Genomic DNA, 24418 nt, shown 5'->3' on the forward strand with positions numbered 1-24418 from the left:
AGTTAAATGTTTAAACTCGGGATCACTGAGCCCATAATAAAGACATGAATATTTAATGTACCTATTATTATTATTTTTTATTCGACATTTTGTAAAGTTCTTTAAAAAATTGGAACAAAAAGCTTGCTACATTGTTTTAATCAATACTACCTGGTAACATCACTTCCTCTGCATGTTTTAAAACCTTCATGAAGAGAAAAAAATAAATGAAACGGAAGGGGCAGAGAGAGGTCAAAGGGCGTCAAGAGCACACCATCTCAGTAGTGTCTAGGCATGTCATCAGGGATGTAAAGGTTATGAGTTTGTTGAGCCAGTCTCTTCAGTTCATCTCCCCAATGCAAAGCTTCTAAGGAACAAAAAAGTATTGTCCCTGTATTTATGTGCATAACCTTAAACTACAGCAACAACTTAAGAAGGGTGAACATTTTAAAATGGAGCCATCGTTCTTCAGTGTTCTGGATGCAACAGAGGGCAACCCTAGATTTACAACATGGGTGCAAGTCTCTGAGATGGAGCGAAAAAAGAGAACTGCAAAGCTGTCAGTGTCCCTTCACGAGTTGCAGTGCGGCCAGAGATTCCCAGCCTTTGCGGCCCTCTCCCAGGTGAGTGTGATCAGCCAGTCAGGGGGCGCTATGCTGGTCTGTGTTGCTCTCCATCCATCCATCCATCCATTAGTTGACCTTGTCTTGGAATATGTAGAGGTTGTTGGTGGCAGCCACAGCGATGATGTTCTCAGAGGGGTGCCAGGCGCTGTGCAGGATCTTCTTGCTGAAGTCCAGGCTGTCCACGCTGATCTCGTCCTTGCGTCTCTTGCCCCCTACACACACCTTCCTGGGCTTCAGGATGGCCCGGGGCTTGCTGTTCTCCCTCGACGCCTCCAGGGTCACGTCACGCTTGGTGTTGCGGTCGAACATGCGGAAGAAGTTGTTGTACGAGCCGGTCATGATCACACTGCGGCGAGAAGGGAGGGGGGGGGACACACACATCAATCTCATTTATCTCAATGTGACTTTCTGGATTTTTTTTTTTCCCCTCATTTTGTCGGTCATAGTTGAAGTGTACCTATGATGACAATTACAGGCCTCTCATTTTTTTAAGTGGGAGAACTTGCACAATTGGTGGCTGACTAAATACTTTTTTGCCCCACTGTAGATGTGAACTATGAGTAGATCCAGTCCCACTGATCCTAATACAGCGGCTGTGACTGACCTGTCAGACCCGTTCCAGACACACTCAAACTTGTCGAAGATGCAGTCGTTCTCATACAGGGAGCACAGCTTACTCCTCAGGTAGTCGTGGACCTGGAAGAGAAAGTCCTTTGAGATGTATTTACCAGAGTCGTATGTTCAGATACATGTATGGTTCTGGTAGTTTCCAATGCATCATTTCTTTGGTGCCCAGCAAGAATGTGCAGAAATCATTGAAAACGATGTGATCTATGGCGTATCAAGGTTCTTGGCGCTTCCAGAGAAAAGTGACGAGAGAGTGCTATACTCTACCTGGTAGGTCTCCAGAGGTTTGCTCTCCATGTTGAGGTCCCACACCTTGACCGTGAGGTAGTCCCGTGTCATCAGGTAGCGGCCGCTGTGGCTGAACTTCACGTCTGAGATGGACGATATGATCTCGGAGAAGAAGGAGCGGTTACTGGGGTCCTCTGGCTCCTCGAACACTGCAGGGGGAACAGACAGAGGACCAGGCCGCGTTAACATCTGGCTTCCAGCTTCAGTTGATTGATGGATCACTTTCACACTGCACCAGATACTGTATGCCATTGGCTGGCTCTGCTAAACAACTGCTACATATGGAAAGGGAAAAAGAGAGGAATTATGAGTCTAAATAGTTGCAGAGAACCATTTCTCAGGCCAGCAGACATTTATTCCTCAGTAATAAAGTAATTAATGGTCATATTTTTCAATGCAAACACATTAATACATCATTATTCACTTATGGGAACTGATACTCCATGTAACTTATTTACGAGTCGATCCATATCCACTGGGGCCTCTCAAACAGGCTGATAACTGCAGCTTTTAACAGGCAATAGTTGAACACACAAATACTGCGAGCTTATGGAAGATATTAAATGCAAGACATGTGCCATTGAAGAATTATAATAAGGCTGTGTGTTTGTTCCCTGAATAAACCCCTGTCTGTCTTTGATCTGACAATGTGTTCAGCAGGGTGGAAAATGATGATTTGGGGTTTAGGGACGGTGCCTTGACTGACCTTGAAACATCAATATCACTGTGGGTGTGTGTGTGGCTACTGGTGGGGATTTGGATGAACTCAGAGCCATGAAGGAATACAAACGGCCTCCCGTGGACTTTGATCCACCATTTAAATAGAACTCGTCCATGGAAAGATGGCAAAAACCACTGGGAGGGAGAAAAAAAATTGATAAAATCCCCCTTGGCCTCATTGCGCTCCCTGTTTCCCTCCATTTCCACCTCAACAATCTTCTTTTCCAATAATATCTACAGAAACAAGTCCACCTGCAGCTTAATATCAGTTCAACTAAATATAGCAAGACATTACGTTCCCGACCACTGTGCCAGCACTCACCTGGGTCCCATCACACAAATACTCATTAGATCACTGTGAGGCAAATGACTACGTGGAACAGTAGCAATTAACAGAAGTAGACATGGGAGGCTTCAGAGCCTACGATAGACACCGTGCTTATGCTTAGGGCTAGGAGTTTTTCTGATCATGTGACCTGACCAGTACAGGGACAACTCGGGTCCAGAGGTGTTCTTAGTCACCTAAACACTCCTGGCCCTTATAATAGAGCCTGCTGGCAATATTCAGTATATGAGTGGTTTGGGATGTGACTGACTCCTTACATTTGGAGTGGTTGTCACACAGTGCTGAGGCCCTCATGTCACACAGCCGGATGGAACCCTTGCTGCTGCTGTAAACGAAGGTGTTACACTGGCTGGGTTGGAACTCTGCTGCTGTGATCACCTCCGTCAGCATCTCCATGTTAGCCGGCTTGATGTCCACGATGTCTGAGGTGTTGGGGTGAAGGAACTCCACCCACATAGAGGAGTACTGGATGTAATTCACAGCTTACAGTTTGAGACTTTAAAGTAACTATTGGACAAGATAAGGAAAGGAGAAAACCATAGCAACACATGAGAAGCAAAAAAAAGAAGGAAATTAAAACAATAAAACAGCTTGAGATAAATGAACAGCGAAAGACAACGCTGGTCCGAGTGATGGAAATGACAGCAGGTCCCTCAGTGAGAACTGAGGAGAGCCTGGTTAGCCAGCAGCACTGTGATTGATAGAGTAACGAGGCTCAGTAAATAAGAAGCTCAATATGTGCCCAGGGCCCCACAGCTCAGTCATCCAATCTGCTGTCCATAGGGCATCTCATCTGTGATCCACAGGGAACCTCAAAGTGAAAATCAATGTTGATCGATGGGGATGTGTTCCTGTTTTAAGATGACCTCGTTGGCTTCTGGGAGGGGATGCAGATGACAGACAGAAGAAAGAAATCAAATCCAGCGAGACAACCTCTTAATATGAGCTCCTTAGCCATCAGTCTAGCAGTCTATGTTTGTTGAGAGAAGGATACTGAAACTTCGGTTGGTGATCTCCAGGTTCCACAGGTTAATTCTCAGGTCATCTGTGGACATGTAGGTCTCGTAGTCACTGTTCACAGAGATGGAGTTGATGTGGTACGTGTGGGCATTGGAGAATACTCGCCTGGGAGTGGCTTCCACCATCAGGTCCATGGGCTGCAGCACTGGTACCTGGAAGAGAGAGAGAGACAGAGAGAGACAGAGAGAGAGAGAGAGAGAGTAGGAGAGAGAGAGAGAGAGAGAGAGAGCGAGAGAGAGAGAGACAGAGAGAGAGAGAGAACCAGTATTTCAGTATTGGCTGTTCATGTCTCAGACTGAGCTCCTACAGCCATAATGAGTAGCCCCATGTTGTCACAGGGAGTAGGGGCCCTTAATGACGGCAAATCTCAGCCGGGGCCCCTACACACCCGTCACACGGCAGGGGGGCTCCACAGAGACCCAGACCCCCACTGTGCCGTGCCTTGTCTGCCACACACACAGTTCATGGGCTCATTCCTCTACAAATGTTCCAGACTTTTCCTCGAATGCTCCTCGCAATTTAGACTAAAGTAACGCCAACTCAGGGGAATCAGCAGGAGGCTTGATGCCACATGATCCTATATACGCATCAGCAAGCACAGCTAATTAAGTCCTCAACAAAGAGTTGCAGTCTGTTTTGGAATACACTGGTCCTGAACATCTCTAAAACTAAGAGCATTGTATTTGGTACAAATCATTCCTTAAGTGCTAGACCTCAGCTGAATCTGGTAATGTATGGTGTGGCTGTTGAACAAGTTGAGGAGACTAAATTACTTGGCGTTACCTTAGATTGTCAACTGTCATGGTCAAAACATATAGATTCAATGGTTGTAAAGATGGGGAGAGGTCTGTCTGTAATAAAGAAATGCTCTGATTTTTTGACACCACACTCCCAAAAGCAAGTTCTGCAGGCTCTAGTTTTGTCTCATCTTGATTATTGTCCAGTCATGTGGTCCAGTGCTGCAAGGAAAGACCTAGTTAAGCTGCAGCTGGCCCAGAACAGAGCAGCATGTTTTACTCTTCATTATAATCAGAGGGCTGATATAAACACTATGCTGCCAGTCTCTCTTGGCTAAGAGTTGAGGAGAGACAGACTACATCACTTCTTCTTTTTATAAGAAACATTAATGTGTTGAAAATCCCAAAATGTTTGCATAGTCACCTTACACACAGCTCTGACACACACACTTATCCCGCCAGACATGCCACAAGGTTGTCTTTCATAGTCCCCAAATCCAGAACAAATTGAAGAAAAGGTACAATGTTATATAGAGCCCTTATTGCATGGAACTTCCTTCCATCTCATATTGCTCAAATAAACAGCAAACCTGGTTTCAAAAAACAGATAAAGCAACACCTCACGGCACAACGCCTCTCCCCTATTTGACCTAGATAGTTTGTGTGTATGCATTGACATGTAGGCTATGTCTTGCCTTTTTTTTTTAAATGTATGTAGTTCTGTCTTTGAGCTGTTCTTGTCTATTGATGTTCTGTATTATGTTTCATGTTGTGTGTGGACCCCAGGAAGAGTGACTGCTGCTTTAGCAACAGCTAATGGGGATCCTAATAAAATACCCAATACAAGAGCATTAGGGTTTTCTGATGGATGATGATTGCAGGATATAGGAAACCTTGTGGCTGTTGACAAGTTCACATTTTTTTATATAGACATGCAACCATATCTACAGCCATATTGGCAAAAACCCCAAAATCAGTTTCAAATACACTATATATACAAAAGTATGTGGACACCCCTTCAAATGAGTGGATTTGGCTATTTCAGCAACACCCGTTGCTGACAAGTACAATTAAAGTCGAAAGTTTCCATGCACCGTAGCCAAATACATTTTTTTCACAATTCCTGACATTTAATCCTGGTCAAAATTCCCTGTCTTAGGTCAGTTAGGATCACCACTTTTTTTAAGAATTTGAAATGTCAGAATAATAGTAGAGAGAAAGATTTATTTCAGCTTTTATTTCTTTCATCACATTCCCAGTGGGTCAGAAGTTTACATACACTCAATTAGTATTTGGTAGCATTGACTTTAAATTGTTTCACTTGGGCCAAATGTTTCATGCAGCCTTCCACAAGCTTTCCACAATAAGTTGGGTGAATTTTGGCCCATTCCTACTGACAGAGCTGAGTCAGGTTTGTCGGCCTCCTTGCTCGTACACGCTTTTTCAGTTCTGCCCACAAATTTTCTATAGGATTGAGGTCAGGGCTTTGTGATGGCCACTCCAATACCTTGACTTTGTTGTCTTTAAGCCATTTTGTCACGACTTTGGAATATGCTTGGGGTCATTATCCATCTGGAAGACCCATTTGCAACCAAGCTTTAACTTCCTGTCTGATGTCTTGAGATGTTGCTTCAATATATCCACATAATTGTCTTTCCTTATGATGCCATCTATTTTGTGAAGTGTACCAGTCCCTCCTGCAGCAAAGCACCCCTACAACATGATGCTTCCACCCCCGTGCTTCACGGTTGGGATGGTGTTCTTCAGCTTGCAAGCGTCCCCCTTTTTCCTCCAAACATAACGATGGTCATCATGGCCAAACAGTACTATTTTTGTTTCATCAGACCAGAGAAAATGTATCAAAAACTACGATCTTTGTCCCCATGTGCAGTTGCAAACCGCAGTGTATGTAACCGTAGTGTAGTGTATGTAAACTTCTGACCCACTGGAATTGTGATACAGTGAATTATAAGTGAAATAATCAGTCTGTAAACAATTGTTGGAAAAATTACTTGTGTCATGCACAAAGTAGATGTCCTACCCGACTTGCCAAAACTATAGTTTGTTCACAATAAATTTGTGGAGTGGTTGAAAAACGAGTGTATGTAAACTACCGACTTCAACTTAATTTAAAATTGAGCACACAGCCATGCAATCTCCATAGACAAACATTGTCAGCAGAATGGCCTTACTGAAGAGCTCAGTGACTTTCAACATGGCACCGTCATAGGATGCCACCTTTCCAACCGTCAGTTCATCAAATTTGTGCCCTGCTAGAGCTGCCTCGGTCAACTGTAAGTCCTGTTATTGTGAAGTGGAAACGTCTAGGAGCAACAACGGCTCAGCCGCAAAGTGGCAGGCCACACAATCTCACAGAACGGGACCGCCGAGTGCTGAAGCACGTACAAATCATCTGTCTTCGGGTGCAAAGCTCACTAGCGAGTACCAAACTGCCTCTGGAAGCAACGTCAGCACAATAACTGTTTGTTGGGAGTTTCATGGATTGGGTTTCCATGGCCGAGCAGCTGCACACAAGCCTAAGATCACCATGCACAATGCCAAGAGTCGGGTAGAGTGGTGTAAAGCTCGCCGCCATTGGATTCTGGAGCAGTGGAAACACGTTCTCTGGAGTGATGACTCACGCTTCACCATCTGGCAGTCCGACGGACAAATCTGGGTTTGGCGGATGCCAGGAGAACGCTACCTGCCCCAATGCATACTGCCAACTGTGAGGTTTGGTGGAGGAGGATTAATGCCCTGGGGCTGTTTTTCATGGTTCAGGCCCCTTAGTTCCAGTGAAGGGAAATATTAATGCTACAGTATACAATGGCCCTCTAGACGATTATGTGCTTCCAACTGTGTGGCAACAGTTTGGGGAAGGTCCTTTCCTGTTTCAGCATGACAATGCCCCGTGCACAAAGTGAGGTCCATACAGAAATGACTTGTCGAGATCTGTGTGGAAGAACTTGACTAAACTGCACAGAGCCCTGACCTCAACCCCGTGCACAAAGTGAGGTCCATACAGAAATGGCTTGTCGAGATCTGTGTGGAAGAACTTGACTAAACTGCACAGAGCCCTGACCTCAACCCCATCGAACACCTTTGGGATGAATTAGAACGCTGACTACGAGCCAGGCCTAATCGCCCAACATCAGTGCCCGACCTCACTAATGCGCTTGTGACTGAATGGAAGCAAGTTCTCGCAGCAACGTTCCAACATCTAGTGGAAAGCCTTCCCAGAGGAGTGGAGGCTGTCATAGCAGCAAAGGGAGGACCAACTCCATATTAATACCGATGATTTAGGAATGAGATGTTCGACGAGCAGGTGTCCATATACTTTTGGTCATGTAGTGTATCTTGATACCAAAAAAAGGTTTGTAATGTATACAGGTCAGCCAGTAGCACTGACTACTCCTTCATTTGTGTGGAGCTGGCAGGTGTTGCATGTGTTATTGATAGAGACCCTCCCCCAGTCTCTCTGTGATCCCCCTGTGATGCCCCAGTCTCTCTGTGATCCCCCAGTCTCTCTGTGATGCCCCTGTCTCTCTGTGATGCCCCTGTCTCTCTGTGATGCCCCAGTCTCTCTGTGATGCCCCTGTCTCTCTGTGATGCCCCAGTCTCTCTGTGATGCCCCTGTCTCTCTGTGATGCCCCTGTCTCTCTGTGATCCCCCAGTCTCTCTGTGATCCCCCAGTCTCTCTGTGATGCCCCAGTCTCTCTGTGATGTCCCAGTCTCTCTGTGATGCCCCAGTCTCTCTGTGATGCCCCAGTCTCTCTGTGATCCCCCAGTATCTCTGTGATGTCCCTGTCTCTCTGTGATGCCCCAGTCAGACATGCACACACGCATACTGGCACACGCACGTGCACACACTGGCAGCGTGCACACAGACACACATTTTTTATCCTGTCTGTGCAGTGATAAATGCCCCCCCAGCCTGTCTCCCCACAGACACACATGCACACGCACACACACCACACACTTTACACTTAGAATGAGATTTCTATAGTTCTCAGCCACAATCCCTCATTCTCTAATGGTCTATAGGCTCAGCACAGAGAAGGGGAAAGCAAAATATTCAGCGGAGAGAGAGACAGAGAGAAACAGGGAGAGAGACAGAGAGAGAGACAGATGGAGACAGAACCAAATGTTTTCCTGGCCCACCTTCTCCACCCTGGACTTGAACAGGTCCACCTCTACAAGGCAGCAGTGCCCACCTTTGCCCGGACTCTAAAGGACATTGCTCTCAAATGTATCCCCAACAATTCACACAGGAGCAACAGATCAATAGACACCCCACCCAGACCTGCGGGACCCCCCCACCCCCCTGGACCTACACATAGAGGACCCACGCCAAGAGGACTTACATCCAGACCACAGCACCCCCAGCCACATCCACACACACACCCCAACCAATCAACACCCCCCCATGTCAACCATGCCCACACCCCATTTAGGCCCCCTCAGATCAGACCTATGCCCCTCCTGCCCACCCCATGCACCCCACCCCCGCAAAGAGGGCCTCAACATGGAAGTCACACATACGCTCAGGTAGTGAGCGGGCAAACAGGCCCAACCCCCACTCTTACACTCGCCCAGGCCAATGGCATGTACCAGATGCTCAGCAGGTTCTGCTCACACTTACTGGCCTGAGTCCAAACCACGACCAACAACATTGGACACTTTATGGAACACAAAGCCTTCACTATATTATCCTGGAATATCCAAGGCCTGAGGTCATCTGCCTTTGGCCTAAAGAGCAGGAACCCGGACTTCACCAAAGAAATCGGTAATACAGACATTGTCATCCTGCAAGAAACCTGGTATAGAGGAAACGGACCCACTGGGTGCCCTCTAGGTTACAGAGAGCTGGTAGTCCCATCCACGAAACTACCAGGTGTGAAACAGGGAAGGCACTCAGGGGGTATGCTAATTTGGTATAGAGCAGACCTAACTCATTAAATTAATCAAAACAGGAACATTTTACATTTGGCTAGAAATTCAAAAGGAAATTAACTTAACAGAGAAAAATGTCCTCCTGTGTGCTACCTATATCCCCCCACTAGAATCCCCATACTTTAATGAAGACAGCTTCTCCATCCTGGAGGGGAAAATCAATCATTTCCAGGCCCAGGGACATGTACTAGTCTGTGGCGACCTAAATGCCAGAACCGGACAAGAACCTGACACCCTCAGCACACAGGGGGACAAACACCTGCCTGCAGGTGACAGCACTCCCTCCCCCATATGCCCCGCTAGACACAACTATGACAACATAACCAACAAAAACGGGTCACAACTCCTGCAGCTCTGTCGCACACTGGGTATGTACATAGTCAATGGTAGGCTTCGAGGGGACTCCTGTGGTAGGTACACCTATAGCTCATCTCTAGGCAGAGAGAGTCTCTCAGAGCGTTCACCCAGAGCGTCTAACCCAGAGTCTCTCAGAGCGTTCACAGTCAGCCCACTGACACCCCTATCAGACCACAGCAAAATCACAGTCTACTTGAACAGAGCAAAACTCAATCATGAGGCATCAAAGCCAAAAGAACTGAGTAACATTAAGAAATGCTATAGATGAAAGGAATGCAGTTTGGAAACCTACCAATAAACAATTAGGCAACAGCTAATTCAATCCCTTTTAGATAATTTCCTGGGTAAAACGTTCCACTGTAATAGTGAAGGTGTAAACTTGTCAGTAGAAAATCTTAACAGTATATTTGACTTCTCAGCTTCCCTATCAAATCTAAAAATCTCAAATAGAAAACCGAAGATAATGAACAACAATGACAAATGGTTTGTTGAAAAATGCAAAAATCTAAGAAAGAAATTGAGAAACCTGTCCAACCAAAAACATAGAGACACGGAAAACCTGAGTCTACGCCTTCAAAATGGTGAATCACTAAAACAATACAGAAATATACTACGGAAAAAGAAGGAACAGCACGTCAGAAATCAGCTCAATGAAATTGAAGAATCCATAGACTCTAACCACTTCTGGGAAAATTGCAAAACACTAAACAAACAATAACACAAAGAATTATCTATCCAAAATGGGTAAACCACTTCTCCAATATTTTTGGCTCTATTTTTTATTTACCTAGGCAAGTCAGTTAAGAACAAATTCTTATTTTCAATTATGGCCTAGGAACAGTGAGTTAACTTGCCTGTTCAGGGGCAGAACGACAGATTTGTACCTTGTCAGCTCGGGATTTGTAACCTTCCGGTTACTAGTCCAACGCTCTAACCACTAGGCTATCCTGCCGCCTCTATAACAAAGAATATATTCAGGATCAAATACAAATCTTAGAATCAACTATTAAAGACCACCAGAACCCACTGGATTCTCCAATTACCTTGAATGAGCTACAGGACAAAATAAAAACCCTCCAAAAACCCTGGTGTTGATGGTATCCTTAATGAAATTATCAAATATACAGACAACAAATTCCAATTGGCTATACTAAAACTCTCGGGGCCGTGGGGTGAAACAGGGATGCAGTTTAAGCCCCACCCTAGCACCTAGATATTCGGCACAGATTCTGCCAGACCTGGGCCCTGACAGTAAATCTCAGTAAGATAAAAAATAATGGTGTTCCAAAAAAGGTCAAGTCGCCAGGACCACAAATACAAATTCCATCTAGACACCATTGCCCTAGAGCACACAAAAAACTATACATACCTTGGCCTAAACATCAGCGCCACAGGTAACTTCCACAAAGCTGTGAATGATCTGAGAGACAAGGCAAGAAGGGCATTCTATGCCATCAAAAGGAACATAAAATTCAACATACCAATTAGGATCTGGCTAAAAATACTTGAATCAGTCTTAGAGCCCATTGCCCTTTATGGTTGTGAGGTCTGGGGTCCCACAAAATGGGACAAACACCAAATTGAGACTCTGCATGCAGAGCAGAATTAGGCCAGAAAATCCAGAAAAGAGCCGTTAAATTCTACAACCACCTAAAAGGAAGCGATTCCCAAACCTTCCATAGCAAAGCCATCACCTACAGAGAGATGAACCTGGAGAAGAGTCCCCTAAGCAAGCTGGTCCTGGGGCTCTGTTCATAAACACAAAGACACCCCACAGAGCCCCAGGACTGCAGCACAATTAGACCCAACCAAATCATGAGAAAACAAAAATTTCTTGACACACTGGAAAGAATTAACAAAAAAACAGAGCAAACTAGAATGCTATTTGGCCCTAAACAGAGAGTACACAGTGGCAGAATACCTGACCACTGTGACTGACCCAAACTTAAGGAAAGCTTTGACTATGTATAGACTCAGTGAGCATAGCCTTGCTATTGAGAAAGGCCGCCGTAGGCAGACATGGCTCTCAAGAGAAGACAGGCTATGTGCACACTGCCCACAAAATGAGGTGGAAACTGAGCTGCACTTCCTAACCTCCAATGTATGACCATATTAGAGACACATATTTCCCTCAGATTACACAGATCCACAAAGAATTCGAAAACAAACCCAATTTTGATAAACTCCCATTTCTACTGGGTGAAATTCCACAGTGTGCCATCACAGCAGCAAGATTTGTGACCTGTTGCCACGAGAAAAGGGCAACCAGTGAAGAACACACACCATTGTAAATACAACCCATATTTATGCTTGTTTATTTTATCTTGTGTCCTTTACCATTTGTACATTGTTAAAACACTGTATATATATATATATATATTATATATATATATATATATATATATATATATATATATATATATATATATATATATAATATCACATTTGTAATATCTTTATTGTTTTGAAACTTCTGTATGTGTGATGTTTACTGTTAATTTCTATTGTTTATTTCACTTTATATATTCAGAGAGAGAGAGAGAGGGAGAGAGGAGAGTGATATCTTGTGACAGAGGGGGAGTGGGACATGTCCACTGATATATGATATCTTGTGACAGAGGGGGAGTGGGACATGTCCACTGATATATGATATCTTGTGACAGAGAGGGAGTGGGACATGTCCACTGATATATGATATCTTGTGACAGAGAGGGAGTGGGACATGTCCACTGATATATGATATCTTGTGACAGAGGGAGAGTGGGACATGTCCACTGATATATGATATCTTGTGACAGAGAGGGAGTGGGACATGTCCACTGATATATGATATCTTGTGACAAAGGGGGAGTGGGACATGTCCACTGATATATGATATCTTGTGACAGAGTGGGAGTGGGACATGTCCACTGATATATGATATCTTGTGACAGAGAGGGAGTGGGACATGTCCACTGATATATGATATCTTGTGACAAAGGGGGAGTGGGACATGTCCACTGATATATGATATATTGTGACAGAGAGGGAGTGGGACATGTCCACTGATATATGATATCTTGTGACAGAGAGGGGGAGTGGGACATGTCCACTGATATATGATATCTTGTGACAGAGGGGGAGTGGGACATGTCCACTGATATATGATATCTTGTGACAGAGAGGGGGAGTGGGACATGTCCACTGATATATGATATCTTGTGACAGAGAGGGGGAGTGGGACATGTCCACTGATATATGATATCTTGTGACAGAGAGGGGGAGTGGGACATGTCCACTGATATATGATATCTTGTGACAGAGAGGGGGAGTGGGACATGTCCACTGATATATGATATCTTGTGACAGAGAAGGGGAGTGGGACATGTCCACTGATATATGATATCTTGTGACAGAGAGGGGGAGTGGGACATGTCCACTGATATATGATATCTTGTGACAGAGGGGGAGTGGGACATGTCCACTGATATATGATATCTTGTGACAGAGAGGGGGAGTGGGACATGTCCACTGATATATGATATCTTGTGACAGAGGGGGAGTGGGACATGTCCACTGATATATGATATCTTGTGACAGAGAGGGAGTGGGACATGTCCACTGATATATGATATCTTGTGACAGAGAGGGAGTGGGACATGTCCACTGATATATGATATCTTGTGACAGAGGGGGAGTGGGACATGTCCACTGATATATGATATCTTGTGACAGAGGGGGAGTGGGACATGTCCACTGATATATGATATCTTGTGACAGAGGGGGAGTGGGACATGTCCACTGATATATGATATCTTGTGACAGAGAGGGAGTGGGACATGTCCACTGATATATGATATCTTGTGACAAAGGGGGAGTGGGACATGTCCACTGATATATGACATCTTGTGACAGAGAGGGAGTGGGACATGTCCACTGATATATGATATCTTGTGACAGAGAGGGGGAGTGGGACATGTCCACTGATATATGATATCTTGTGACAGAGGGGGAGTGGGACATGTCCACTGATATATGATATCTTGTGACAGAGAGGGGGAGTGGGACATGTCCACTGATATATGATATCTTGTGACAGAGAGGGGGAGTGGGACATGTCCACTGATATATGATATCTTGTGACAGAGAAGGGGAGTGGGACATGTCCACTGATATATGATATCTTGTGACAGAGAGGGGGAGTGGGACATGTCCACTGATGTACACTCACTGCAAGGCGAATGCTTGGCTGACCATTATTGGGTATCTGTCTGATAGGGATCACAAGCCATCTGTCAACGCCCCCCCCCACACACACACACACACAGACACAGGCAGGGCCCAGCCTGGCACAGCACGGCCAATGTGATTATCAGATATGAGTCTGCTAGCATGATGAGTGTCTCTCAGCACCAGGGTCACAACATATCACACAGCGGAGGTGGAGGAGGAGCATGCTGCAGAGACTGCTGAGGTCATTAACTCATACCTCAATGTCTGTTCGTCAGATGAAGCAGCCAGCGCTGAGAGGAACTGCTTCCGTCTACAATTATTACTCATTAGAAAGAACTGGACCTGAATCAATCCAAGCGGGTGATATGTTCACTTGAGATAGGATAGGAGACGCATAGCAAACCCAGCGGCAGGTTTCCTAGTAGTTAGAGCGTTAGGCCACTAACCAAAAGGTTGCTAGATCAAATCCCCGACATGACAAGATGAAAATCTGTCGTTCTGCCCCTGTGCAAGACAGTTAACCCACTGTTCCCCAGGTGCCGAAAATATGGATGTCGATTAAGGAAGCCCACCACACCTCTCTGATTCAGAGGGGTTGGGTTAAATGCGGAAGACACATTTCAGTTGAATGCATTCAGTTGTACAACTGATTAGGTATCCCCCTTTCCCTCAAACCAAATTGATAGTAAATCCTCCTTCAAGTGGACCATCTCACCCTAAACCCACAGTGGTTCTGAGGAAGAAGATTCACTGTGGACATTTTCAATAACATTGATCCCGTATTGGGGTCACTTAGGGTTAAGTGTAGTCAGTAAGGTCCCCTGCAGGCCAGGGAAATGGGACAGACTGACAGTGAATTCTGCATCCTCTCTGAATGGTGACATCATGTTTTCTCTCAGAATGACTGGCAGCCAGGAGTCCCAATCATCTGTGAACCTGGGAGTCTCTAACTGAGCAGACCTGGAACACTGTCCCTCCCTCCCACCAGCTTGTTCCCATTCCATTATGTTTCACAATCCCGTCTCTCTCTCAGGCATCATGTGATTCCTATTGATTTCCTAAGGCTGTGTTGTGTAAGGGTCAATTTGGGTCCAGAGTGGAAAATAAGAGCATGAAGAGATAAGGATGATTGGGGCGAGCCAGGGGTCCAAATATTGATATAGTTTCTGCACAGCTCACTTTTCTAAATCAATCTTATATTTACTGAGGAGGACTGAGCTCTTGAACAAAGGAAAATTGTGTCAATTTCACTATCTTTTTTTTTTTTTATCTATAAGAGAGTGGTGAAGAAAAGGGAGCGGATGTTTGTTCTGGGTTGTTCTTTCACGTATCACAAAGATGATGAAAATGTGTATTTTGAGGTGTATAAAGAACAGAAAACAAGCACCAGATACAACCTGTATGGTATCATGGTCTTATCATCTGAAAGCTGCCGTTGGAGCTGATATGAACATGTAACTAACATCCGGCTGTCCGTGTTTCCATGGAGACGGGGCTGATATTTGAAAACACACATCTCACTGTATATATATCTAGATTTTTTTTTTCAATGTTTTTTTTTCTAAATAAGCTTTGTTGTACAATTTAAAGTTAAAATATACAGCATTTAAAACAGTCAGCAATAACCTAATGAATTCAGAGTTAGGCTAGGCTGAATATGAGCCTTACACAACCATAAAACCCACTAATCATTTAATTATTCTATCAAAAATAGTTGAACCTGCTGTTTTTGCAATAATCACTGATCTGGCTTTCAGGTCGGTCCATAAAAAGGCCCTTTTTGTTATAAATATAACCAGAACCATGAATAATCACTGATAATGTAGCAGGCATTATAGAAAATCAACACTGGTCTCACAAACAATCTCTCAAGCACAAGCCCACGTGCTAGTGAGTAGTTAACTCATTTAATTATTTCAAGTTTAGCCAATTTGGATCCAGGTATAATTTCACAAGCTGTGAATTCAGTTAACAAGGCAAATTGTTATGGACGCACCCGTCTGTCCGTCTCCCACTGCTTGAACAGCATGCTAGCCTGTCCACGTTGTTCAGATGTTGAAATCAAGTGGCCTACCTCAGAATGAGAACGAGTTGCCAATTCCTTATATAATTGGTTTATGCTTATTGCACATTTATAAAACACACACTAAACTAGAGGTCGACCAATTAATCAGAATGGCCGATTAATTAGGGCCGATTTCAAGTTTTCATAACGATCGGAAATCAGTATTTTTGGACACTGATTTTGCCGTTTAATTATTTTATTTTTTTACACCTTTATTTAATCTTTAATTAGGCAAGTCAGTTAAGAACACATTCTTATTTTCAATGACGGCCTAGGAACGGTGGGTTAACTGCCTTGTTCAGGGGCAGAACAACATATTTTTACCTTGTCAGCTCTGGGATTCAATCTTGCAACGTTATAGTTAACTAGTCCAACGCTCTAACCACCTGCCTCTCATTACACTCCACGAGGAGCCTGCCTGTTACGTGTATGCAGTAGAAGCCAAGGTAAGTTGCCAGCTAGCATTAAACGTATCTTATAAAAAACAATCAATCATAATCACTAGTTAACTACACATGGTTGATGATATTACTAGTTTATCTAGCGTGTCCTATGTTGCATATAATCGATGCGGTGCGTATCGTTGCTCCAACGTGTACCTAACCATAAACATCAATGCCTTTCTCAAAATCAATACGCAGAAGTATATATTTTTAAACCTGCATATTTAGCTAAAAGAAATCCAGGTTAACAGGCAATATTAACCAGGTGAAATTGTGTCTCTTCTCTTGCGTTCATTGCACGCAGAGTCAGGGTATATGCAACAGTTTGGGCAGCCTAATATGCGATAATAATAAACGTTTTGTTTTCGAAATGATAAGTTTCCGTATTCGACCATATTAATGACCAAAGGCTCGTATTTCTGTGTGTTATTATGTTATAATTAAGTCTATGATTTGATAATTGATAGAGCAGTCTGACTGAGCGATGGTAGGCACCAACCTAAAACCTCTTACCTTGGAACATTGAAGTCTCATGTTAAAAGGAACCACCAGCTTTCATATGTTCTCATGTTCTGAGCAAGGAACTGAAATGTTAGCTTTCTTATATATATTGCACTTTTACTTTCTTCTCCAACACTTTGTTTTTTCATTATTTAAACCAAATTGAACATGTTTCATTATTTATTTGAGGCTAAATCGATTTCTATTGATGTATTATATTAAGTAAAAATAAGTGTTCATTCAGTATTGTTGTAATTGTCATTATTACAAATTCATTTTAAAAATCGTCCGATTAATCGGTATCGGCGTTGAAAAATCATAATCGGTCGACCTCTACACTAAACAGCTAGTATAACAATCTTTATTTGACTAAAATGCTGCTAGCATTGGTACCATAATGCTCGCACGACAAACTGAGCATTCATTTTCCAGAATGAATATTCATTGGCGTCACGCCTACTCCCGGGACCCCAGCGTTCGACGTCACCGGTCTACTAACCACCGGTCCTGGCAATCATTATTACGCACACCTGGTCCCCATCATTACGCACACCTGGTCCCCATCATTACGCACACCTGGTCCCCATCATTACACACACCTGGTCCCCGTCATTACACACACCTGGTCCCCATCACGTGGTCATCCTGTCTGGGTTGGTGCCCCCCCTTGGGTTGTGCCGTGGCGGAGATCTTTGTGGGCTACACTCAGCCTTGTCTCAGGATGGTAAGTTGGTGGTTGAAGATATCCCTCTAGTGGTGTGGGGGCTCTGCTTTGGCAAAGTGGGTGGGGTTATATCCTTCCTGTTTGGCCCTGTCCGGGGGTGTCCTCGGATGGGGCCACAGTGTCTCCTGACCCCTCCTGTCTCAGCCTCCAGTATTTATGCTGCAGTAGTTTATGTGTCGGGGGGCTAGGGTCAGTTTGTTATATCTGGAGTACTTCTCCTGTCCTATTCGGTGTCCTGTGTGAATTTAAGTGTGCTCTCTCTAATTCTCTCTTTCTCTCTTTCTTTCTCTCTCTCGGAGGACCTGAGCCCTAGGACCATGCCTCAGGACTACCTGACATGATGACTCCTTGCTGTCCCCAGTCCACCTGGCCGTGCTGCTGCTCCAGTTTCAACTGTTCTGCCTTATTATTATTGGACCATGCTGGTCATTTATGAACATTTGAACATCTTGGCCATGTTCTGTTATAATCTCCACCCGGCACAGCCAGAAGAGGACTGGCCACCCCACATAGCCTGGTTCCTCTCTAGGTTTCTTCCTAGGTTTTGGCCTTTCTAGGGAGTTTTTCCTAGCCACTGTGCTTCTACACCTACATTGCTTGCTGTTTGGGGTTTTAGGCTGGGTTTCTGTACAGCACTTTGAGATATCAGCTGATGTACGAAGGGCTAAATAAATACGTTTGATTTGATTTGATTTGATCATTACGCACACCTGGTCCCCATCATTACACACACCTGGTCCCCATAATTACACACACCTGGTCCCCATCATTACGCACACCTGGTCCCCATCATTACGCACACCTGGTCCCCATCATTACACACACCTGGTCCCCTTCATTACGCACACCTGGTCCCCTTCATTACGCACACCTGGTCCCCATCATTACACACACCTGGTCCCCATCATCACGCACACCTGGTCCCCATCATTACCCACATCTGGTCCCCATCATTACGCACACCTGGTCCCGATCATCACCCACACCTGGTCCCCATCATTACGCACACCTGGTCCCCATCATTACGCACACCTGGTCCCCATCATTACGCACACCTGGTCCCCATCATTACACACACCTGGTCCCATCATTACGCACACCTGGTCCCCATCATTACGAACACCTGGTCCCCATCATTACGCACACCTGGTCCCCATCATTACGCACACCTGGTCCCCATCATTATGCACACCTGCTCCCCATCATTATGCACACCTGGTCCCCATCATTACGCACACCTGCTCCCCATCATTACGCACACCTGCTCCCCATCATTACGCACACCTGGTCCCCATCATTACGCACACCTGGTCCCCATCATTACGCAGACCTAGACCTCATCATCACCCCGATTACTCTCCCTTTACTTAGCCCTCAGTAGCCTCAGTCATTAGACAGTATTGGTTTTATTTACGTTCTGTACGCTTCTCCTGTTTTGTTTATCTTCATGCTTCTTACTATTAAACTAACCTTCTGCACCTGCTTCTAGACTACAATTGGTACATCCGTTTTAGTAGTGTCTGCTCTGCTCGAAATGTGAGGAGTTGAAACATAAACAGGGTATGGTTTGAAAGGTTAACTTCTCTAGTACAGTAAAATAATGTCTCCATGTGTTTTGGTGTCCATATGACCCATTCTGTCGGACCTAAGCTTGTCGCCTGCCTTCCCGCCTTTGGCACAACGAATCCCATTGTTAGGGCGGAGACATTAGCATCATCATTATATACACATCTCTGGTGTAAATAGGAAGGTGCACAGCACAGAAGGAGCGAACGAGACAAGACCAAAAAACCAATGAGAACAAGAGGACGCTCATAAAAACGAAAAATACAAAAAACCTTGATTCTGCAATACAGGTATTTGGAATATCACGTAAAAACATACATTTTAATTAATCAAATGTATTTGATAATTCGCCCAGACCTCTATTTGACCCCATGCTGACCCCTGGGTACAAGCTGGTGTAGACAGATGGGTCACCCCAGGACCTGGCTAATGTGTGGTCAGCAGCATGGGTGCCTGGTGTCACACCCCCATCTAAGAACCGGACAATCCCCTCCCCACCCCCACACTGACAGACACGTGCATTTGGCAAGATCTGAAACCAGGCCAGTTTCTTGAATCTCTCGGTGGCACTGGGAGAGATGAAGGCTTAAGCTGCCATGGGGAGCGATAATGTCACAGGTTGCCAGAGGAAGGAAAACAGACACATTCAAATTCTGTATGTAGCACTGCAAATGTGGGCACAAAGATGACCGGGCAGGCTGTGGTGACACTGTAGCGGGGGAAGGGTTGGCATCTTACCCGCAGGGCGGTGATGGTGGTGGGGTCTCGGATCCTCCCTTCCTCGTCCTTCAGGTTGTAGCCCTCTGGTCTCTTGTCCCGCTCACTGACCTTCCACAGCTTCACTGTTTTATCTGCAGGAAGGAGAGGAGGAGGAGGAGGAGGAAGGAGGCGGAGGAGAAGGAGGGGAGGCAGGGGTGGAGGAGGGGAGAGAGGGATGAGTAACAGCAGGCTTGAGATTGGCTAAAGGAAAGGTGTGATGGCCTGGCTGGCTGGCTGGCTGGCTGGCTGGCTGGCTGGCTGTACTAAGGAGAGGAGGGGGACTCAGTAGTCTGCTGTGCTGCTACAGTATTGGAAGCAGGCCACTGCTGAGGTTTGGCATGACATAAATAGATAAGAAATATATCAGCCTCCAATTAACCTGATCAAAGTTCCTGATGCCAGCCTAGCTTGTTCCACTGATGTCCAGGAGTCAGTGTGCTGATTCAAGTTCAATACATTGACTGAAAGGCGAAAGGAAAGGTACGGCAGTATTGTTAAGGTCACTTCCTGTCTCTGGTGGCACTTAACTCAACACAAAACAGCTGCTTGGCTAACATCAATGGGCCTTACAATACAATAAATAATGTAATGGCGGTATTGGAACCATTAACAAACATTAACATCAACTGGTCTAGTGAGCAGTTAGATATGCTGATGTCACTAGAACAAACAGGAGTAGAAGGTGCGCCACCAACGTGCAACCAAAATATAGTGTGAGCATTTTAGAACGAATAGGCACAACTCTGCTCACATAACGCCTGTTCCTTCCTAGATTTCACTAGGACTAGCAGTGTGGCTTGCCATTGGTGGAGAGGAGGAAGTGGCTCACCATTGGTGGAGAGGAGGAAGTAGGCAGCGTTCTGTTGAGGCAGCCATCGTATCTTGTTGATCTTCTCCTCGATCTCCAGGCTCTTCAGGTAGTCAAACTCAGGCTCGTGGCTCTGGAAGGTGCTGTAAACATTATACTCCCCTCTCCTGTGGGGCTGGTTCTTACTCTGAAACAACAACAAGTATGTTTGAGTTTGTGGAAGACGTTCTGCTATTATTCAGCTATTAAGACATGCCCTGCATGACCTAGTCACTACCCGCTTTATGTTTGTAAAAACAATGTACATCCAATCCATTATTCCTACTTACTTGTTATGTTTTACTATTTCATTGTTAGTATTGTTATTGACTAATGTACTGCATTGTTGAGGGAGCTAGTACGTTTTGTTGCACATTTTACACCTGCTGTAAACTGTATGTGACTAATACAAATGGATTAGATTTACTTGATAGGCCAGTGTTTCAGCATGAGGATACAGAGAGTGGGGATCGTCCTATTGGCAATGAATAGGCAACATTTGGGAAACAGCAACCCAAGACTTGCACAGCAGCAAATGTGTCGATGGCCTGGTTTCTGCTTTCTATATCAAGCATACATACAGGACGGGGCTGTCAAAACCGCCGGAACCAACAAAGCATGGGGACTGTAGTACGTGGACCAGTCACCAAAATCTGTCTCCGGTATCGTACGGGTTGACATAACCGCTGACATAGTGCAGCCATTTTGCCTCCATGTGGTAGAAATTCAAGAACTCAGGCAAAAGCGGGTTAAATCTATTGTAAGGTTGTCAAGATGTGTAGTCAGGGTGGCAGAGATAGCTCAATGGGAACCCAGCAACCTAGCTTCAGCTCAGCCAACACGGCAGGTCAGGTCTCACCTCAGGAAGCTTCAGAATCAATAAAGCCAAATCAGATGACCAAACAGGAGGGGGCTTTTAATGGAAACAGATTTGCCTTCTGCGGGGGTAAAGACAGGGGAAGGGGAAAAGGAGGGGGGAGACGAGAGACGGGAGCGCCTCTGGTGTAGGGATTAGTGGATACTATGGAGAGCTTTGAAATCAGCCGGAAAGAAAAAGAAGGGAAAGGAGGAAGAGGAAGAAAGTGGGATTCAGTCAGTCCCTGAATGGGGGATTCAGCCAGTCAGTCCCTGGAAGTGGGATTCAGTCAGTCAGTCAGTCCCTGAAAGGGGGATTCAGCCAGTCAGTCCCTGGAAGTGGGATTCAGTCAGTCAGTCAGTCCCCGAAAGGGGGATTCAGCCAGTCAGTCCCTGGAAGTGGGATTCAGTCAGTCCCCGAAAGGGGGATTCAGTCAGTCAGTCCCTGAAAGGGGGATTCAGCCAGTCAGTCCCTGGAAGTGGGATTCAGTCAGTCAGTCCCTGGAAGTAGGATTCAGTCAGTCAGTCCCTGGAAGTGGGATTCAGTTAGTCAGTCCCTGGAAGTAGGATTCAGTCAGTCAGTCCCTGAAAGGGGGATTCAGTCAGTCAGTCCCTGGAAGTGGGATTCAGTCAGTCAGTCCCTGAAAGGGGGATTCAGCCAGTCAGTCACCCGAAAGTGGGATTCAGTCAGTCCCTGGAAGTGGGATTCAGTCAGTCAGTCCCTGAAAGTGGGATTCAGTCAGTCAGTCCCTGACATTCATATTTTAACCGCAGTGAGACAGAAGATTCAGACACTGTCTAGTCCTTCCATCCAGCTTCCACAGGAAATGTTATAGGCCTCCCAGAATCAACTGTAATCTCTCCATAATACCTCCTACCACCACTGAATAAACATCCACAGCCTTTCAACACCACTACTACTACACAGTAACCCAGGGAGTGAAAACCTACAGGACGGTAGCTCTCCAGGAACAGGGTTGGAGTGAAAACCTACAGGAGGGTAGCTCTCCAGGAACAGGGTTGGAGTGAAAACCTACAGGAGGGTAGCTCTCCAGGAACAGGGTTGGAGTGAAAACCTACAGGAGGGTAGCTCTCCAGGAACAGGGTTGGAGTGAAAACCTACAGGAAGGTAGCTCTCCGGGAACAGGGTTGGAATGAAAACCTACAGGATGGTAGCTCTCCAGGAACAGGGTTGGAGTGAAAACCTACAGGAGGGTAGCTCTCCAGGAACAGGGTTGAAGTGAAAACTTACAGGATGGTAGCTCTCCAGGAACAGGGTTGGAGTGAAAACCTACAGGATGGTAGCTCTCCAGGAACAGGGTTGGAGACCGCTGAGTTAGTGACTCATAGAACAACAGGATGTGATGTGACATGATGAGTACGGAGTCTTGGCTGGTCTTACCTCCTGTTCTCTCTGAAACACCACTACTCTCCCTCCCTTGTCCCCGGTCGCCAGCAGCTCTCCAGTCGAGTTGAACTCAACCGTGGATATGATGTCAGCTGGAACAGAAAACACAAACGGAAAACAACACCTTACCTCACTGAGATACACAATACGACAGTAAAGTACATTACCAACCTACTAAATGCCTGAAAGAGTCATGTTCTGTTTCCTTCATCTCATTGACAACCGTGACATCTACATTCAAAACCTAACTATGTGAAATTGAAGTGGTTAATGACTTGAAATAGGAAAGGGAAAGACGCAGAGTGGAGTGAAAAGGTCTACTTTCACGTGGTCCTCAAGTCTTTGAAGACCTGCTCTCTCCCGAGCAGAAAGGAATGCTCAGATAGCATGTCCATGGATCGAATCAATTCTGTGTTGCTGCTAGCCTACCTCAGGGCTGATGAAAGGCCTGGACCAGCACTACAACAACCTGCAGTCTTCACAATACTACCACCCTCTCGCACCCCGCTTGCCCCCCACTGTCTGTCACCAACCCATTCATATGCAAAACCCTCCCACACATCTCCCAGACACACATCAGATCTCTACCACAACATGGAATGGTGAACATGGAGAATTTAGACACAGAGATAGCCTGCTGCTTCCCCCTGTGGCAGGCAAGCGTTCACAATAGGTTGCCGCAACTCAATCGCATGAGATCAGATACAAATGACATCTCTGCTTCCATACGTCGCACACTCGGGGGCACTCCATTCTGTGGTTGACAGTGACATTTCATGACAAAGGAGCCACCCCACACCCCCTCTCTCTCTCTACAATATTAAAGATGATAGATAAACGCTATACACATGTTCATATATAGGGATGGAAGATAGAGTCATTCTTTACAGACCCCAACAGAGTGGCCAGGCAGCCAACCGTTGACAATGATCCAGAACTATTATTATTATCTGCGAGAAACATACTAGACTTCAGAGAATCCACTAAGACAACACTAACAGACATATGTGTGTGTGTGGGACACAAACGTCTCAATTAACCCATCTCTATTTCAGGGCCTTAGAGAAATGGCAAAGGAAGCTGCTATTTTTGGCTGTCTTGCTTTGTGATGAGGACTATCTAAACCAGAGAGGAAAGTAGAGGACTATCTAAACCACAGAGGAAAGTAGAGGACTATCTAAACCCACAGAGGAAAGTAGAGGACAATCTAAACCCACAGAGGAAAGTAGAATACTATCTAAACCCACAGAGGAAAGTAGAGGACTATCTAAACCCACAGAGGAAAGTAGAGGACAATCTAAACCCACAGAGGAAAGTAGAGGACTATCTAAACCCACAGAGGAAAGTAGAGGACTATCTAAACCAGAGAGGAAAGTAGAGGACTA

The 24418-nt window shown here is 45.3% G+C and overlaps 1 protein-coding gene across 2 annotated transcripts in view; it reads right to left on the reverse strand.

The window, feature by feature from the left end:
• Positions 1-60: 60 nt before the first annotated feature.
• LOC110533330 (serine/threonine-protein phosphatase 2A 55 kDa regulatory subunit B beta isoform) overlaps positions 61-24418 on the reverse strand; it is a 141149-nt gene continuing 116791 nt past the window's right edge. For both annotated transcript variants that reach the window (XM_090188961.1, XM_021617439.3), the window contains exons 2-9: positions 23028-23125; positions 20753-20918; positions 19903-20015; positions 3581-3758; positions 2844-3008; positions 1500-1669; positions 1210-1301; positions 61-951 (exon numbers count right to left, since the gene is read on the reverse strand). In XM_090188961.1, the coding sequence (XP_090045087.1) occupies positions 672-951; positions 1210-1301; positions 1500-1669; positions 2844-3008; positions 3581-3758; positions 19903-20015; positions 20753-20918; positions 23028-23125 (1262 nt within the window). In that variant the 3' untranslated portion in view covers positions 61-671. The remainder of the gene's footprint in view (positions 952-1209; positions 1302-1499; positions 1670-2843; positions 3009-3580; positions 3759-19902; positions 20016-20752; positions 20919-23027; positions 23126-24418) is intronic.

Source organism: Oncorhynchus mykiss, chromosome 10, assembly GCF_057628025.1.
Source record: "Oncorhynchus mykiss isolate SJ-2025 chromosome 10, ASM5762802v1, whole genome shotgun sequence".
NCBI lineage: Eukaryota > Metazoa > Chordata > Actinopteri > Salmoniformes > Salmonidae > Oncorhynchus > Oncorhynchus mykiss.